Source organism: Pollachius pollachius (genome assembly GCF_949987615.1).
Source record: "Pollachius pollachius genome assembly, chromosome: 8".
In the NCBI taxonomy this organism is placed as follows: domain Eukaryota; kingdom Metazoa; phylum Chordata; class Actinopteri; order Gadiformes; family Gadidae; genus Pollachius; species Pollachius pollachius.
Window position 1 is genome coordinate 17,327,448 of NC_136941.1, and position 19,431 is coordinate 17,346,878.

The following is a 19,431-nucleotide window of genomic DNA, read 5'->3' on the forward strand; positions in this document are numbered from 1 at the left end:
TGCATGACCCAACACTCTGCATGACCTCATTTCTTCGTTTGAGTTCTTTTTATTGAAAGCAAAGTCTGGCGTCATTAAATGTTGTGATTTGTTCTGACATTTCTCCAGCAGTGTAACTGGATTTCCAATACACGATGTTTTGATACAATGTAATGGTAAATGTCTGCTGTTTGGTTTAAGCAGACTATGTGAAGATAATGTCTTTCTAGATAACTCATATTAATGGGAACCATATTGTAATAATATTGACTCTCTCTTTCTGCTTCTCTAGGTCTTAGTTGAGCTCAAATCCGAGAACCAGAGGCTAAAGGACGAGAATGGGGCTCTAATCCGTGTCATCAGTAAATTGTCCAAGTGAAAGTTTTCTAAACTGTCAATAATATGAAATTATAATGGGACTTTTGCGTAAGGAACGTCGAGGAGCCATTTTGGTCTATTCAAGAAACACGGCACGACAATTCCGGTTGGTGATTGGTCAGATTTTAATCAACAAGACCGCTTTTTTCCCCCTGGAGTGGCAGCTGTTTCAGTTGTGCCAGAGTAGTTAATTACTTCCTATACTTCACCACTAGGAAGCGACATGTGAATGGAGGTCCGCAGCACAAAGCCCAGTCTATTAAGTATTCAGCCATCTGATACTCATCAAGCCTCACGTATATATTTATTATGACATAGTGGACCAGGGTCTAAAGATATTTGTATTATAAGGGTTTATTCTTCTAAACCCCAACCTTGGAATGAGCTAAAGTATAACAAAAGGCCCAGCTGTTTTTTTTTTGCCTCATGCTTACCTACCTGGCCAACATAACAACCAACAAAACGTGGGCTTATCCAAAGTATATTATTCTTTCGATTTTTGTTTTATTCTAACCATGAAATAATTTAATCCTTTCAGAGTTTTGTTTTTAAAATTCACAATGCAATGGTTTCTGGAGTCCAGGAGGAGCTTTGAAACTGTTGTAATTTGTTGTTCACAAGAACAGATGTTCTTATTTGAATGAGGGCTGACGTCTACAGCTTGACCACATATAGGATGTGTGTAATCCTATACCATCTGTTTTCATTATGTGTTGTAAATATTATACAATATTCTGTATAATATATAGAAGTTTCAAATATGTATAGGAGGACACCCGAATTTTCTCACTTTCCTTAATAAACTATTAATGGTTGACGGCATTGTCCTGAATTATTTCCATATCTGACCGTCACCCAAAATAACAAACAAATGAAGGCAGTATTTAAACATTCACATGAATACAACACAAATGAAACGGTAATAAAATACAACTTTGCACAAGGGATGGTTAATAAAAGGCCTTTATTTCCTATTTGTTTCTTACAGAACTGGTAACACATATGATAAATCTTGTATTAAGTTATTTGGTTCCCTTGATTACGTTATAATAATAATGGTCCCCTAACAGTTTTGTCCACACAAGGGTTCGAGAGCAGGAGGTTTTTGTGAGCCACGTCTTGTGTCCAGTCAAGGGCTAAAGCATGCGATCCACAGTAGGCACAAATACTGACATGAACACACGCACCACAACACTAGACACGAGTAAAACACCGCTGGGGGGGAGGTGGGGGAACACACACACAATACCAGGTCCTCCCCACCCAACCCCCCCGATGCCGAAGAAGAGCGCAGGGGTAGAAAGGAAAAGAATAGTCTTTTGAATGCAACCGCTGTGGTGAGGGGAGGAGGACGACGAGCTGAATGGGGAAGGTTTGGTACCATGTCCTGCCCGTGGAGCAGTATACAGTGTGTCCATGTTGTAAACATGTAGGCCCGCGTGCTGCACAAACACTCAGAGGAGCACAGCAGTTTTCAATGGGGGAGGGGAGGGGGGAGGGGGGGGACTCCAGAGCCAGCTTTGCTATTTAGCACATTGACAATGATATGGATTGGTCACACGGTAACTACACAAAGACAGAGAGAAAAGATGATTCAGTAGGGGCAAAATAAAAAAAAATAAAAACCAACACCTTAGCTTCTACCACTACGGTGTAACCTTGGTGAAAAACAGTGAAGAAATTAAAATACATTTTAATAGCTATAGTCACATACACACACAAACATGCTGAAGTACAAATAAACATCTTAAGCGAAAGACAAGACACTTAAAACATTGGAAAGGGGGGTCCTGATCCGCGTGGGGGATCTGAACACCTGGTACGGGTGAGGTGTGGTCTACAGAGCTTCAGATGGATTCCCTTTTTACATCCGATCGAAAGCAAAACACACAAGACGAAGACAGACGTACAGACGTACACTAACCCATAGGTTGCCCTGTGAATGCAAAAATAGCCTACGGTTTCAGTTGAGATTGTGCAAGTTACATCTACATAACTATTGGAAAGAAAGTCACTCTATTTATATTGTGTATATATATATATATATGTTTATATTTGCTTATAAATAATGACCATTGGTTTTGGTTCCGATGGATTCATCCATGTCTAAACGGGGGGGGGGGGGGGGGGGGGGGAGTTTTGTGTCCCACGCTCAGACCTGTGTACGGTCAATACTATATTCCAACGTGGTGTTCCTGCATATCGTCTGCAGCCTGCGCTTGGCCGATAAACCAACAACACAGACCCCGCGCACATCTCCCCGGCCTCCCTGGGACCACAAAGAGCGGGGGTCAGGTGGGACCGGGCTCCCTGGGCAGTGCTGAAGCATTTTGAAGTAAGACACCCCCTCTCTTCAATGTGCTCGGAACTAAATACTTCATGACATCTTATGTATAATTGTATTTCCTCTCCTTTTTACTTTATAGCATGGGCTACTGGCAGTATTTTTAAAACATAGTAATCTCCCGGGATATACCCCCTCTGCGTCTATCGATGGTCACAGTCCACACCAGCAGCCTGGGACACTGAATGGCCGATATTGCATCAAGAGGTCTGTTCCGCAGCGTGTGACACAGCAGAACAGACTGAAAATGTTAAAATGTCGTCGATGTGGCGTCGAGAGACGATGACAGACGGGCCTGCGCACCGTCTGAGGCCCCCCTCGTCTCATCTTGAAAAGCACAACACGTTAAGGTCTCACGTCGGCCGTGAAAGTCGGTCGATCGCTGTTCGTTTGGTCGTATATCTGGGAAAGTCTTCCTCCGGTCCATAGTTCTATCCCGGTGGAGATCAGGGTTTCGGAAACCGTGGGTCACCCCCTGACCAGCGCCTCTGAGCGGCAGTACAGATTGTCTGAACCGCGATGGAGGAACACTGTGTGTCTGATGGTACAGAGTCACAAGTTATTTAGTGCTGTGGGGGTACAGGACCAACTCAGTGGGAGTGACCCAGTTTGAGATCAAGGGAAACCTACGAGTGACCCAGTTCGCCTGACAGATTGCACCCGGCCCTGGAATAGAACAAACTCTCGTATATATATATAATTTTTTTTTTAATTACAAGAACTGTTTTTTTCATCGATTTTTTTTGAGATTGCGTGATTAACTGATCTATGATTCGTTACTATCAAAAAACAAGGCATATACAAGACTAATCACAACACCGTAGAATCAGCTACCTCTAGGGAACGAAAGACACGGACAGCCTTGAAAGTAGAAAAAGGACACACTCATTCTACCAAACGCACCGCTGTTTCTCGATGCTCGCGTATTCAAATGCGATATTCCCCCTAATGAGCGAAGACCTCTGAACTGAACGTCGAGGAGAAAAAACACACCACCGGCCTAAACAAAACGAGGACGCGTTTTTCGTCTGGTTTTCTTTTTTTCGTCTGTTTTGAACATAAATCAACTCTAGCTACTCGGCGGAGCTCTAAAGAGTTAGTGCTTGAGTTTTATGGCTTTAGTTTTTATCTTATTTGTATCCGTATACACATACACACATATTGTATCATAAACATCTTAAAAGAGACGTCGCCGTTAAGCGCGTGGGGTCGTTGAGAGGAGTAAAAAGGAGCGGAAACGCCACGGGGGGGGGGGGGGGGGGGGGGGGGACGGGGGAGGAGGAGATACGAAGGGGGGAGGGGGGAAGGGAGTCCAAGCGTGGTGGTTTTCTAGAGTGCCTTTGAGTCGCGGTGGGGTGATGGTGGACGTGTCACGCCGACTGTGTTGCAGCGCTGCACGGTATCGAACTCAGGACCTTTTACCCATCCTTACGTAGAGATAAGGCTGTTATCTCATCAACATTTTGGATACCAAAACTATCCACAAGTCTCTCCACATGCCCACTCAAACAAAGCAAAATAAGAGGAGGATGATGATGGAAAAAATTAAATAAAGGATTTGTAAAGCGGACCAATGTTTGTAACAAGAAAACATTGGCTCACCCACACAATATGATAGAAGGGTTAATCATAATAATAAATGGTACTGTTTCAAATTAAAAGCTTGGAATTACAAGAAGCAGATAGCATGCGGCTACAATTTCATCCTACATGGAGTCACACACAGTACTTGACGACACACTTGCTTTAGAAAGTTCAGGCGTGGAAAGGTTCTTATTAAGTATTAGTAGTCTAATATATTATATGACATTCTCTCGAGTGACCCCCCATCATGGAAAGAAAACACACAATTTGCTCATTTAGAAAATATACAGTGCATTTTTTTCCCTTCAACGTGTTATTTAAATGACGAATGACACCAATTTTTTTTTACGTACACAAGATATTTTTGCTTTGTCTCTAAAACATGCTCTTATGTACAGTATTTTGTATAAACATGCAGTATTAACGTGTATGAACTATGACTATAGGCAAAACTACACATCGATGGGTGGCTTGATTGCTTGCATGTGGTCTTTTCTTTAGTGTTGTTTCACCAACGGAAAATAAGGGTATGAGGAAAGAAATGGTAAACATTTGAATCAAAAGTAAAATACAGGAAAACATTCAACATATTCCAAAATCCCAATCACTTTTGGACGGGCCGACTACATTCGCACCCAATTCAGTCGCATGTGAGCTGATAGGTTGTGACACTAGCTGGTGCTCCCAGACGGTGATCATTGTAATTCCCACTTCACATTTTGTTAACATCTATTTAAAATCTAATCAATTCACACCGATTTATTTTTGACCAATTTCTCCTCCTCCTTCATTAAATCCTATCCGTTTCATTTGGTCACGTAATTCAAAGTGACTCTCAATTCGCAATTGTATCTCTGGCAAAATATTAGATGTTTCATATAAAAGTCACAAGCCTACACTGGAACCAATTACACTGTGTGAATTCACTTGGGGGGAGGTGGTGGGGTGTGTGTGTGGGGGGGGGGGGAAGAGCAGCAATAGATTGAATCGTGTCCCCCCCTTTCAGCCAGGGAGGACTTTAGTAAATTGAGGCTTCTTGTCTTGACATGCCCACACACAATTCAATCTCACAGCATCTCTTTTACAAAACCACCTTGTTAGGAGCAGTGTTGGCTGCCGCAGAACACAGTAGTGCAATTTAATTCAGCGGTTTGGTAATACGTGTATAAAATACACATAGATCTATGCCTTCCTCACACTATGCAATCTAGTAAGAAAAGGAAGAAAAAACAAAATTCTTCATTCATACGAATTCTAAGGTTAATATAGACCAAAATAAATAACCCAACAAAAACATATGTAATTAAATAAATAATTTCATGGAATATACACTTTTTTCTATCATCAAATCAAACATTACATTTAAAATAAATAATTAAAGCTCTGATTTTTTTCTTTCTTTGAGAGATAGACGTTCAACACAACATTTTTTGATTTAAAGTGCTTGAGGAATAAACCTTTTTTTCTTTTCAATTCAATTTAAATAGATAGATGACGCTTTATTAATCCACAAACTTCTAATGTACCCCACCGGGCATTAATAAGAGCTCTATTGACTGTATCTATTTAACAAAGAATCATTGAACAATAAATAACACTCACATAAAACAAACAAAATCAATAAAATGATGAGGAAAAACACCACTAATTGGAAGGCGTCCCTGGTAGTTGAAGAATTGCTTATTTTTGTTGCTTGGAAGGCTTGTCTCCTTTATGACTGAAAGACGGTTATAGGGATCTCTGTGAAGTAACACCCATGTAGCGAGTCCATGACCGATGGCAGTAGCACTGAACAAGTGACGTATAGAATCACAGGCATCGGAGAAAGGGTGGAGGTGGAGCAGGTGGTGGTGGGCGGAGGTGGTGGCAGGACGGGGACGGGGACGGGGGGGTGTAAGGTGGTAGATTGCGCAACAGGTTTATAAATAACATGTTGCGTTTGTTTGTTGTACCCGGTCTCTAAAACAGTACCTGCTGTGATGTTATTAAGAGACGTCACGCGTGATGAAGACACAGGCTCTCACACACAGGTTCAGTTTGACACTTTACATCTCTCTCTCCCCTCGCGCTCTCTGACGACCCATCGGTCCGTTCTCCCCTTTATTTCTAACAAGCGGACGCTATGCTCGAACCGTACAGAAATGGAGCACAAGGTGGTCAAACATATCGAGAAAGAAAAGTCGAACGACACTGCTCGTCAGGCGGAATCATAAGAACCCGTTTAGAAAAAAAGGCATGGAGCTTCAGATTTCTCTCAGTGTTCCTGAGAAAAAGGGAGGGGGGAGGGGGAGGGGGGGAGGGGCGGAGGCAGTCAACCAAGGAAAACGGCAGTGTGGTTTCTGTGGGCAACGGGATCTGTGGCTAAAACCCTACTTTGCTACCCAGCTTCTAGGAATGTATTTAAATTTTGTTTAAACAAACAAACGTAATCATCTAGGATGACGATTGGCAGGTGAACGGAGTGGCTCGCGGACGCCGCTGGACGGCCCGCTTGTGTTGTCCCTCTATCGTATGGCAGTATAAAGCATTATTATTAGAGTCAGAACTAGTATTAAGCGTTATTCTAAGCAACTGTGTCACTAAAGGGAGGATCGGGAGGAGGGGAGGTGGGAGGAGGAGGGTGGGGGGGGACACGATCACGAGTGAACACATGGATTTCTCCCTCCCACCTGTCGGTGGGGCCCCAATGGGCCCCCTCGTTCCTCATAGGACAGGTCTGGACACTACAACCACAACCCCAATACAAAAATATATCTAAAGGAAAACAACGGAGCATCTGTCCATCGCGTGACTTCTGTCTTCTTCTGCTGTTTTTGATTTAGTTTTTCGGTTTTCTTCAACCTCCTCTTCCTCTTCCTCGTCTACTTTGTCTTATTTTTATTTATTTTTTTTCGTTTTGTCTTTCGTTAGATGGCATGGCTGTATATAGCATGATATATTACTGGAACACGTAGATCTTTTTTTTCTTCTCTCCCACGATGTCAAATGCATGATCTATGCATCGTTTTTTTTTTGCAATGGCAATGGTCGGGTTGGGCGGGATTTGGAGGATTGGGGATGGAGAAAACAGCAGGGGGGGGGAGGGGGTTGTTATATGTGGGTGGGGGTTTAAGTCTGGGGAGGGGGGGGGGTTAGTTGGCAAACAGTTGGGACTCGATGTAAGGGTGAGGAAATGGGAGGGAGGAGGACAAAGGGGGGTGAGGGGAGGGGTGAGAGGAGTGGGAGAGGGGGGGAGGAAGAGGAGCAGGAGGAGTGTAGGAGGGGAGAGGAGGAGGAGCAGGGGGAGGTGGAGGGAGGATGGAGGCGCACTGGAAGTTTTACTTTTTGGCATTGAGCGCGGCGAGGGCCCCGTCCACCTCCTCCTCGGGCTGCAGTGGGTGCCACTGGGCGATGGGGCGCCGCGGGTTGGCCAGCATGTCGGACCAGTGCTTCAGGCCCAGCCCCGTGGACTTGCTGCCCACCCACACCTTACCGATGGCGTCGTTCTTGCCGATCTTGTCGTAGTCGAGAACCGTGATCACGGCTTGGATTTTCTGAGAGGGGGAGAGAGAGAGGGAGAGAGAGAGAGGGAAAGAGGGAGAGAGAGAGAGAGGAAGGGAGAGAGAGAGAGAGAGAGAGAGAGAGGGAAAGAGGGAGAGAGAGAGAGAGGAAGGGAGAGAGAGAGAGAGAGAGAGAGAGAGGGAAAGAGGGAGAGAGAGAGAGAGAGAGAGAGAGAGAGAGAGGGAAAGAGGGAGAGAGAGAGGAAGGGAGAGAAAGAGAGAGCGAGAGGAAGGGAGAGAAAGAGGAAGGGAGAGAAAGAGAGAGAGAGGAAGGAAGAGAGAGAGGAAGGGAGAGAGAGAGAGAATGAGAGAGATAGAGATGGAGAGAGAGAGAGAGAAAGAGAGATGTTATCACGACCGAATGAAAAGCAAATACACACGCCCAGAGAAGCACTACACAAATATAGCATGTTTGACTTTGTTTTTTGTCTGTTCTTTGTGCCGTTTTTTCAATGCACAGGAGAGTCTACAGAGACGCACAGGAACGTCGGTCGAAGAAGACATGGAATGGAGCGTAGCACACTCCCACAGGGGGGATCGAACCTGGGTCGCTAGAAGGCGTTACGCCGGTTAGCGCATTAGCAAGGTGAGCTTAGATATGTATTAGTGTAACGGTGTGTAATGAGCTCAAGTTGCACCCAAGAACCAAGGATCACAAAAACAAGATGATAAACATGCCTGCTCCTCTCCAGGACCTGGCCGCCTCTTCCTGTGTGTGTGTGGGCTAAGCCGCTGGCGCTAATGCTGCTGGAACATGCTCCAGGCGGATGGTGAACTGGGGGCGGGGGGGTGGGGGGGGGGGGGGGGGGGGGGGTGGGGGGGGGGGGGGGCGCCTTGTAGTTTCTCACCAGCATCATGACAGCTCTCCATCAGGTACATCAGCATAATGTGCTCACATTTGTCACATTCTTTACAGAACGTTTTTTTCTCTTTTCCCCTGGTTTACCTGCATCTGTTCCAGAGGAATCTCAAAGCTGAAGGACTCGTTGTAGTAGGGGTTCAGAGTGTTCTTCTTCACTGTCGTCTTCTTCTTCTTCAGACGCTTGCCGTTCTGCAACAGGTTGATCTTCACGTACGGATCTGGAAATAGAAACAAGCTGCAGGGTGAATACACAAAGAAAAAAGGCAAAAGCTCCATCTATCCCCCACAGCTTATCGTCCCGATCTAGACATGGCGGTAACACCGCCACGGGCCACCAGGGGGCAGTAGAGGTAATACTGTAACGCACGTGAGAGTGGACCGTGGCAGTGCTGAAGCGGAACACAACGGACCAAATGGCTGTGCTAACAGATAACAGCGATGGACTGGATGCACTCTAGCCCGAGGGTTTAAATGCATCTAGTTTCCACACACAACGTGATTCATGCCCAAGCCTTTGTTTCAAGGTATCATTCAACGAGCACAGCATAATACACCTTGTTCCATCAAACAATACCTTGAATTTCTTTTATATTTTAATGAATGGGTATTTTCCTGCTTTTAGTTGATGGCTGAAGTGCTGCGTGTGAAACGCTGGTGTTATTAAGACGTATTAAGGTGTCACAAGTACGCTAACTATGATGACGATGGATAAATCCCTCTCTCTCTCTCTGTGTGAGCGTGTGAGGCTTATACCTGACAGTCCTCCCACGTCCATTTTCTTCAAGTTCTTGGCTTCCAGAATACAGATTGTAAGTTTGCCAGCAGTAGGCACGTAACGCAGAGAGATGCAAATGTCACCCAGTTTCTCTGGCTGTGAAACACCAAGCAGAGAGGAGAGAATGGTAAATATAAATTACTCAACAGATAGACAGAACAAATGAGAACAATGCACACACCCACACACATATGCATCTTTTAATGTATGATTATATATATAGTCGGAGAGTAAATCAAGCTTCTATAGTTGCCGTTTTTTTGGTTGCAAAAACCTGGATCTTGAATATTAATGATCTGATTAATCACATCCACAGCGGTAGACATCCCATGTTAAAATATCTTCAAAAGGTTAAAATAATTACACTTAATCACATAACGACAATACAACCAGGTAAACTTAACAATGAGACGATCGGATACATGATTATGCGAGCGTATTTGCACACAACATTTCCTCAGGCACAATGCTCTCTGGTCTTTACAACATCAAAACACACACAGCAAGTAACACAAACACAACAACAAACACAGCAAGAAAACTAGAACTCCTTTGAAGAGCTCCTGTAGAGCAATATTCAGTTGGTTTCTGGACATCATGCAGAGACAGAGATGGAAACAGAGACAGAGATAGAGACATAGACAGAGAGAGAGACAGAGGCAGAGACAGAGAGAGAGACAGAGACAGAGAAAGAGACAGAGACAGAGACAGAGATAGAGACAGAGACAGGGAGAGGGACAAAGAGAGACAGAGAGAGACAGAGAGAGAGAGAGGGACAAAGAGAGACAGAGAAAGAGAGAGACAGAGAGAGACAGAGACAGAGAGAGAGACAGAGAGAGACAGAGACAGAGACAGAGGCAGAGACAGAGACAGAGACAGAGATAGAGACAGAGACAGGGAGAGGGACAAAGAGAGACAGAGAGAGACAGAGAGAGAGAGACAGAGAAAGAGAGAGACAGAGAGAGACAGAGACAGAGAGAGAGACAGAGAGAGACAGAGACAGAGACAGAGGCAGAGACAGAGACAGAGAGAGGGACAAAGAGAGACAGAGAGAGAGAGACAGAGAGAGGGACAAAGAGAGACAGAGAGAGAGACAGAGAGAGAGAGAGAGAGAGACAGAGACAGAGAGAGAGAGAGACAGAGAGAGACAGAGACAGAGGCAGAGACAGAGACAGAGAGAGACAGAGAGAGAGAGACAGAGACAGAGAGAGAGCCAGAGAGAGAGAGACAGAGACAGAGGCAGAGACAGAGACAGAGAGAGGGACAAAGAGAGACAGAGAGAGAGACAGAGAGAGAGAGACAGAGACAGAGACAGACAGAGAGAGCGGCTGACCTCCTCCTGGTCTGCATTGTCCAGGTCCCGCCACTCCTCGATTGGCTTGGCCAGGTCCAGGGTGTTCATCGGGAACTTGAGCTCCCCGATGACGTCGTGTTTGGAGAAGCGATCAAAGTCATACACCGACATGACCAGAGTCTTCCCGCCCATTTCTTGGAAGGGGATCTGGTAAGAGACAGAGACGACACCGATTCCACTCAGATAACACTTTTCATCTACAATACACCGGCGCAATTCCTCAGCCGTTACCTAATCATACAGAACAAAATCTTTCATTGTTCCAGTGAAAAGTGTATTTGCTTATGAAAAACGGTTAGCCTAGCCTGTGGCTATGCGAGCAGTCTGTTGCCTTTCTGACAAGATAAAACCAATTAACTTGCCTTTTTACAAAACGCTGCATCAGCATTCTCCTTTAACCAGATTTTCTGTCAAACTCTCCTTGGCACACCGCTACCGCACATCTGCCTCACTTCATTATTGGCGGCCATTGGTCGCCTGTGTCTACTTCCACTCGCGCTTCTTATTGTATTACAGTCTGGTCTGGTGGCGCTGGTAATTAAAGGAGGAACGGTGAATCACGGCGGCATCTCTGAAGCTCCGGTTTAATTAATTACTGATTAATTATAAAAATGGAAAAAAACATACTTTGTAATACCGTGCCCACCTACAGAACATAACCTATATTCACAACACCATTAATCAGTTCCATCACTGGCAATGGCCACTGTGATATTGTAATAGTGTAAAGCAATTATAAGAAGGACAATTACTAACTGTTTCATTTTCAGAGCAATTAAAACAGAATTTCTAAATAATGAAGCACTTCTCGTATCCTTATTTAATGACAGGTCTCATTGTGAAGCTCTCTATCACATTGCCGTTCTCAAGGCCTTCCTTTCTTACTGAGAAACCAGGCTTATGTTCGCGATACCAGTATAATACTCTGAATAGCCTTTGAAATGCACAGCTAAATAAAAAGCGCTGTAGTTGCCAAACCCCATCCATCTAGAACCTGCCCTCAGCACTTTCCCTCTTGCAAACGGCAACAGCCATTTTGAAGGAAGCTCAACAGACATAATGATTGTCGTTACTCCACAGCGGTTACAAGGGTCGCCACTTGAAACAGAGAGCGTCCTCCCATCTCACAGTCATGAGACGGGTTTGTTTTACCTAACTGATGACGTGTTGCTGCAATAGTAAAGCTCTGCGATTCAGAGAACACGCATTCAGCTCTGACTACACCCCCGCATAAGCAAGTGACGAATCGAATCACGGCGGTGGGTCTAACATCCGTAAGCGTGACCTAAACCCCAGGGCTCGGCAGGCAGTGGGCGACCACCGCTTAAGCCGCACGCTCTGACTCTCATCATCGCCTCACCTTGAAGACGAAAGTCTCGTTGAAGGTGGGATTCAGTGTCTTCTTGTGGACCTTGGTGTCAAACTTCTTCTTCTTGTCGGGGAGGACAAAGACCTTGACGTAGGGGTCGGACGTGCCGCCGCTGTCCATGGAGAGGAGGTCGGCGGCCTGGAGGATGCCCACGGTGAGCTGGAGCCACACAGGGGGGGGTGGGGGGGGTTAGCAGTTAGACCGGGGGGGGAGGCGGGTTAGCTGAGCCTAATTATGTCGTGTTGGATTATGCTTAAGGTGGACAGGACGTCAACGCTAGAATCAGTAGATTAGCATTAGCGTCGAGACAAAGGCCGGGAATGTGTTCATTAGACAACAGAGTATCGAAACCGTTTGGAACCGTTTTGGGTGAAGGAATCTTTCGCTTTGTCGTATGATGACGCCACAATGCCACAATGAAGTTAAGCAATTCTGTTGTGCAAAACATGCATACTTTCTACACGTTTCTGTGGCTTTAGTTGTTTGCTAACAAACACCTCATTGAGATAATAGTAAAATATATGAGAAATTCAATCATTTTACATCATTCAGCAGACGCTATTATCCAAATGATCCTATTTTACACACATTCACACACCGACAGCAGAGTCAACCATGCAAGGCGAAACCCAGCCGGTCGAGAGCAGTTAGGGTTAGGGGTTTTGCTCAGGAACATCTCGAAACTCAGCTAGGAGAAGCCGGGGATCGAACTTGCAACCTTCCGGTCACTCTGCCTCCTGAGCTAAGCCGACCCCATGATCAGATGACATTCCCCCCCTGGCCAGGAGCTGTTACCTTGTTCTCCTGGAAGTCATAGTCGATGGAGTACTGCAGCTTGCCCAGCTTCTCCTTCTCCTTCACCTCCTCCTCCTTCTCGTCGCCAGTCAGCCCGGTCGCGTCGTCGTCGTCCTCGTCATCCTCCTGTTGTTTCTGTGGTGGTGACGAAGAGGGGGCGAGCGACAGGAGAGAGAGGGAGAGAGGGGGAAATGGAGTGAGACGGGGGGGTTTCCTCAGCTGTGTCGGGGGTTGGGGGTCCGAGCCGTCACCATGTCCGTGTTAGTCCCACCACCTACCTGACACGTACCCCGGTCTAACCCGGGAGGTGGTTAGTGCGCTACTGTTCAACCATGACCCATGTTGCAACCCGACTTGATTTCACTATTCTTTTGAGAGACACCGTTTGCTGTTTTGTTGTGCTTTATTTTTGTCAAATAAGATGACGTGTGTGTACATTAACACACGTTTTTGTGATGACAGGGGGCTTTCAAATGTACAACAAAGATTTGGCTTCTGTATTTGACTATGTAACATCTATGTTAGACTGAACTGGGATTCATCGGAGTCATTGCTATTGTTCTGTCATGTAACTGAGAACAAGATCAAAGGTTTTTCCCATCATTTAATACAATGACCCTGGCATTGATCCAAAATGCCCCCGAAACGTCATACATGAGAGGCAAAATTAGCTCTTGTCAAATAAAGGTTAATTTTGTACCATGGTATGTAGTGAGAAATATGAGAAATCATATTAAATCCATCCACATTTTGAACCAAACTAAAAAACTGCTACCAGTCCGTCTCCATATCATGGCCTTTCTCATGGTAATCAGTCTCTCCTGTAAGAGTGAATGATATATACTGCACTTGAAAGTGAATAATTTAATTACATATAATTATAGGTATAAAACAAGGCGGCAAAAATGTAATAATGAGTCACACCGTAATTATGGGTATCTTGAATAATTGTATCTAGATATTGTGTTCTTATATTAATTTAATAATTCCTTTGTTTGTGCAAAATGAACAAATCTGAATGACATTGTCGATTTCAGTGCAGTATTTAAAACATCTTTAAATTAAAACCAATCAAGAATTTGTAGAAAATATGATACTAAAGGGAATTTAGAAAATCAATCAATCAATCAATGAATAAATCAATGTTTTTAGAGGTCAAACCTCTGATAGGGCCTGTAAATCTATATTAATCATGGGATTTTTTTTTTGTGGATGAGACTCAACAGAACAATAGTTCTGTAAAATCCTAGATTAATTTAATAATACCTTAACATTGGCTAATAAAAACGTTGCAGTTTCAAACACAACTATGTCTCCCCATAATCACAAATCATTTCACGATTAATAACTAAACAATGACCAAATAAAACATGACACAATAATTAACATTCCAATGCTCCTATGCCCCCAAAATGGAGGCGAACACTGCATTGTAATGTTGTGATGTATGCCTAACGTTGGTGTTAATATCCCTCCTTTGATATCCTCTGCTGTTGACCCAACATCTGTTCAGCTTATGACAAGAAAATATTGGTCTATCTTTATCTTATTATCATATCGCAAAGCATAATTCATCTGTTCAGACTGCTGCTGATAAGCCGTTTCCACAGTGTTCACGCTTCGGTGATCTTATCCTCGGAAAAATGCATAATTCCAAGAGCCAGATTGATGGATAAAGTGATGGCAGCCAGATAGATAAATACATGAATTGTTGTGAGGCATCTAATGTATTCAGTCTACTACTATCATTTAGTCTGTGATTTTAACTGCCGATTCCTGAATGTGATCCAAATGGAAGACCACCAACGATTTCTCCAATGATTGTTGGCAAAAGAATCAATGCATGTGACATTTAATTGTCATTGTAAAGCCAACACCTCTCCCCTCCAGGAGAGGCCATGATTAGTGGGTTAAAAGTAGTTATCTCTGAGGGATATATCAAAGTATATCTTGAAGCATGCGCTGAACGCTAGATCGTATCACTGCATGGCCTACTTTCCTATGGCTGTCTTCGTGAAATAGCATTGATGTCCTCTTAAAATTGGAGTGGTCAGCTACTTACTGCTTAACTGGGAAAGGAATGGGCACACACACATACACACACAAAAATAAACACACAAATTCACACAATGTCCAGAAAACATTCACACACAGATACACAAATACACCCTGGCTGCTTCAGCATACACACGTAAGCAGACACACGTAAAGTTTAAACAAGGTTAAAGAATTGGTGCATTGCAAGAATCCCAGACTCACACATGGTTACACACCCACACGCGCACCCACACACACACACACACACACACACACACACAGACAGATAAACATACTCACACACATTAATACTATAAATACCACATGTGCCATTCTACATCTTTATGTTGCTAAATGCTTTTCATTCAAGCATGCCAGGCCACAAAATGCATGGTGGGGGGGGGGGGGGGGGGTATTTTCCTATAAACATTTTTTAATAAACTACATTGGAAATTAGCTAGATACATAGACTCTAGTTTTTCCTCATAAATTGTCCCCTTTCAAGAATACGAAAGTAGAGATGAATGTGCTTTGAGTGAAATGTCCGCATCCACTAGTACAGACCATGCGTTATCAGAGAGCCACGGGTTCATTCCGGCTCTGGGTGGGGGTGCGACGGTGTCCCCGCGGTCCAGCTTGGGGTACGCCCTGCATTCACAACCCCGAGGGTGGGTCTGCGGCGACCGATGTGTGCGGTTACGAGTCGTGCAAAGCCAACGCGCTACGTCAATACGCCTGGTGTTAAAACAGCCAATCCACTCGCCCTGTGAGTCAGTGGTGTTCACCGCACACGAGAAAACCCCAGAAACCGGTGGGCAGACGTTCAGACCCACCGGTCGTATTAGGGACCCCCGAACCCTTCAGGAAAAAGGGGGTCCTGTTGCCTAACATGTCAGCAGCAGCAAGGGTCCACTAGTCAAATAGTTACTCTCAAGTCAAGTTGCGGCCATTCAACGGAACCTACTGCAACGAGGCGGATGTTGGTGTTTGTCAAGCGTCCAGCCCTCAGTCCGCCACAGAACTATGAGCATGTTTACACACGTATGTGTATCCATCCGTGTGTGCGTGCGCACGCACGTACGTGTGTGTGTGTGTGTGTGTTTGTGTTTGCGTGTGTGTTCACGTCTTGTGTACTAATGAAGTGTGAGTGAGCCTAGTGTAAAATAAGAGCAACGTTTAACACAACGTTCAGGCTGTGCTGACCCCAGCAGATGGCTGTGGTGGAAATAAGCTCGGAGTCCTGTGACAGGGAGATGCGCCCCGGTGGCTTGACAAAAGGCCCAACATCGCCGTTTGCACATGCATGTTAGTGATCTCTAGGGAGCAGCTCGGTGCACTCTGCATTCATAGGCAGCATCAAGGGATGAGCTTCATGGTCATTTAGACACAAAAAAAACAGAAAAAAACAGACATTTTTTCAAACATCGGCACCATTTGAATGGTCAAGACAGAGCGGCTGGTGCGGCATAACAGCTCAGTGGTAAAGAAAGCAGCGTAATCGCTCCCCCAAAGACTCCTCAAGCACCCGCAGCACCTACAAGCTTAGCAAGACTTAACGGAAATAAATAACAAAAAGAAGCCATAGCACACATTGTCTGCATCACCGCATCGTCATCATCATTATCATCATCATCATCATCATCATCATCATCATCATCCACCCCTCCGAGCCCAGCCCCCCCCCCCCCCCCCCCCCTTGCCCCTCCCACCACCAGCACCCTGGCTGCGCCTTACACAGAGTGGCCAGATAATGGGGCAGAGCCGCGTGCTGTCAGACCTACCGTTGGCCGAGACGTCCACCACAGTCAAGATACACGAAGCACACATAAGACACAAAGCAGGAAGGAAGGAGAGCAGAGAGAAAGGCAGAGGTTGAACTCACAGCAGACACCAAGTAACGGTAATCACAGCAAATGCGGTCGGCTATCACGATGTAAAAGAGGCGCGGGGAAAATGACATGTGTGACGACATAAGCTAGGCATAGCAAAGATTAGCATTAGCCTTTTGGTAAACTGCCCTTAATCGCGCAATCATGTATCAATACTATGAAAAATGTATTAGCTGGATTACCAATTATTTAATCATTTGAAATCGTCCATGTCATTTTCCAAGGCCCAAAGCACGAGATACACACATTACATCCAATGACAACAATTACATTCAGGAGCTGTCTCTTAATTCTGTTGGGAGATGACTCACAGTGTATTACTATGGCCTGTGTGACATACACGGAGCAAAGTGGCTTAATTAGCCTTCATTATGTACCAAACTGTTCATGTATCATACTGTTTTATTCATGTACCATACTGTTACAGTCATTATTTATCATACTGTTAATGTATCATACTGTTAGATCATCATGTATCACACTGTTACAGTCATAAATCAAGCCTTGCTTATGGGTTTTCAATATCTATAAAGTTATGGTTATGGTTAGAGCCTACAGCACAGACAGAGTCAGAGTCGGGTACGACTGCACTCGTCTTCTAACTGGAGGTGCGTGAGCGCCCGTTGCCATGACGACAGAACCTACCTCGCCCCCCTTCATGTTCTTCATGCCCAGCTCCCCCTTGCCCTTCTTGCCCTTCTTGTTCTTCTTCTTCTTGCAGCAGCACTTCTTGATGATGCAGAAGCAGCAGGTCAGGATCAACATGGCTGCCACCACCGCGATGGCGATGATAGCCCAGGACGGCACTGGAGAAGAACAGACAGACAGACAGACAGACAGACAGACAGACACGTAAACAATCGAACGCAAACAAACAAACAAGGAAAAGAGATTTGCATTAGTGGCATTTTTCACACCAAGCGACACACGATGACGGCGTGAAAATTGGCGGGCTAATTATGTAGGCTACTTGATGACCAACACGTTGAGTGAAAGGTGCTAAGATTGCAATTAGAATGGTTATTAGCTTAGTGGCTGTTAGCAGGGACAAGTCTTGATCAATAAGGACTAAAGACATTATGTGTCTGCCTGCAGAGCCCACAGGGCAGCGGGGAATCTCATTTGAAAATCAGAGCTTGCGGTCACATCGATATAAATTAGTTAAAACCCTGACACGCATGTGGACGTCATCGCCGTGGCGACAACGACATAGAAGCAGAAGAAGAGCATCCGCCCGGTTCTACTCACGCGGAATCTTGTCGATCTCGTTCAGGAACTTGTTCTTGATCTCGTCGAAGGCGTCGTTCTTGCTGACGGACTCGGTGGAGTTGTCGGCCGAGGTGGGGGCCATGGGCTCCAGGGCCACGGTCAGTGCGCTGGCCCCCGTGGGCTCCGGGGCCACCATGGCCGACGGCTTCTTCTTCAACAGGTTCCACTTGCCCGACATTTAGGCTGCTCTTCAGGTCCCTGCAGACACAACACAAGGGGCAGATGGTCAGGAACGCAGTCACACGAAAGGGACATTCAAATCGTTCATCCCTTTTACTGCAGGGAATGTAATACTTTGCATGGCAAAATGTACTTTCTCAAAACAACTCTAAATGTAAGTTGACTTACTTAAACAAGACACAATTTAAAACAATAATTTGTTAGTTAAATACCTGAGGTAGTGGTAGCTTTAGTAACTATCTAGAAGCACTTGCACTTCTTCTTATAATCTACTTGTGATAAAAGCATTATCTGATTGGAAGTAGTAATACTATATATATTATTATAGTTAGTAGCAGGGGAATTGGTAGGTAAACATATTAACATCTTGATTTCCTCACAAGAGCTGTGTGAGAAGCATTCTGCATTCAAAATGGCTGCCTTCATAAGTGGCATAACAAGCCCACTCATCACTAGAGCGCAAGCATTGGACTCTAGGCAGTTCATAACCACTCTGAGAACATAATGGTAATTGTTGGCCAAATTAAAGATCACCATCTGAAAGCGTAAATTAATCCATTAAAAGTCATCAGAGATGCAATCCATGCTAGCTCAGAGACACTCTCGTAGTTTTCTCCATCACTGTTTACCCAAAACAAGATGGCAAAGCAAATTAAGCAGACATTTGAAAAGAAGAGCAAACCAGCTGTCATGGTTAATTTAACTTAATTAGATGGATGACATGTGCTGAATTTAATCCAGTGTTATTACTGGTTTAAAAAAAATTACCAGATTTCTTCAAATGTTGGCTCATTTGTGCACATTAATTGAATGGCAACAAGTGTTGTTAGATTCAAAAACACCTTTGGGTGTCATTTTTATCATTTAAAAAACAAAAGTATATTTATATATTACATTTTTTTGGATGAGCCTAGATCTTTGTCCTATTTTAATCAAATATAAGATAGCTGTACTGAGTTTTATTTATTTATTTTTTTTGCTTTAGGTTTAAAAATTGTTACAATTATAACCTATGTTGAGAGTAGAACAAATTGAGGGGTGGATGATGATTAAGACAGCTTTGCTATCAAACAAAGG

At 44.5% G+C, this 19,431-nt stretch overlaps 2 protein-coding genes across 2 annotated transcripts in view; one reads left to right on the top strand and one right to left on the bottom strand.

Moving 5' to 3' along the window:
* ppp1r12b (protein phosphatase 1, regulatory subunit 12B) overlaps positions 1-1,172 on the top strand; it is a 31,178-nt gene extending 30,006 nt beyond the window's left edge. The window contains exon 7 of the mRNA XM_079741071.1: positions 272-1,172. Within this exon, the coding sequence (XP_079597197.1) occupies positions 272-358 (87 nt within the window). The 3' untranslated portion in view covers positions 359-1,172. The remainder of the gene's footprint in view (positions 1-271) is intronic.
* Positions 1,173-7,602: 6,430 nt separating this feature from the next.
* On the bottom strand, positions 7,603-18,352 carry LOC307079240 (synaptotagmin-2-like; the record flags this gene model as incomplete). Its single annotated transcript, XM_079741439.1, has 8 exons — positions 7,603-7,818; positions 8,771-8,904; positions 9,440-9,557; positions 10,795-10,962; positions 12,176-12,343; positions 12,980-13,114; positions 17,551-17,711; positions 18,154-18,352. The coding sequence occupies 8 exons, from the start codon at positions 18,350-18,352 to the stop codon at positions 7,603-7,605; spliced, it is 1,299 nt and encodes a 432-aa protein (XP_079597565.1).
* Between the last annotated feature and the right edge of the window lie 1,079 nt (positions 18,353-19,431).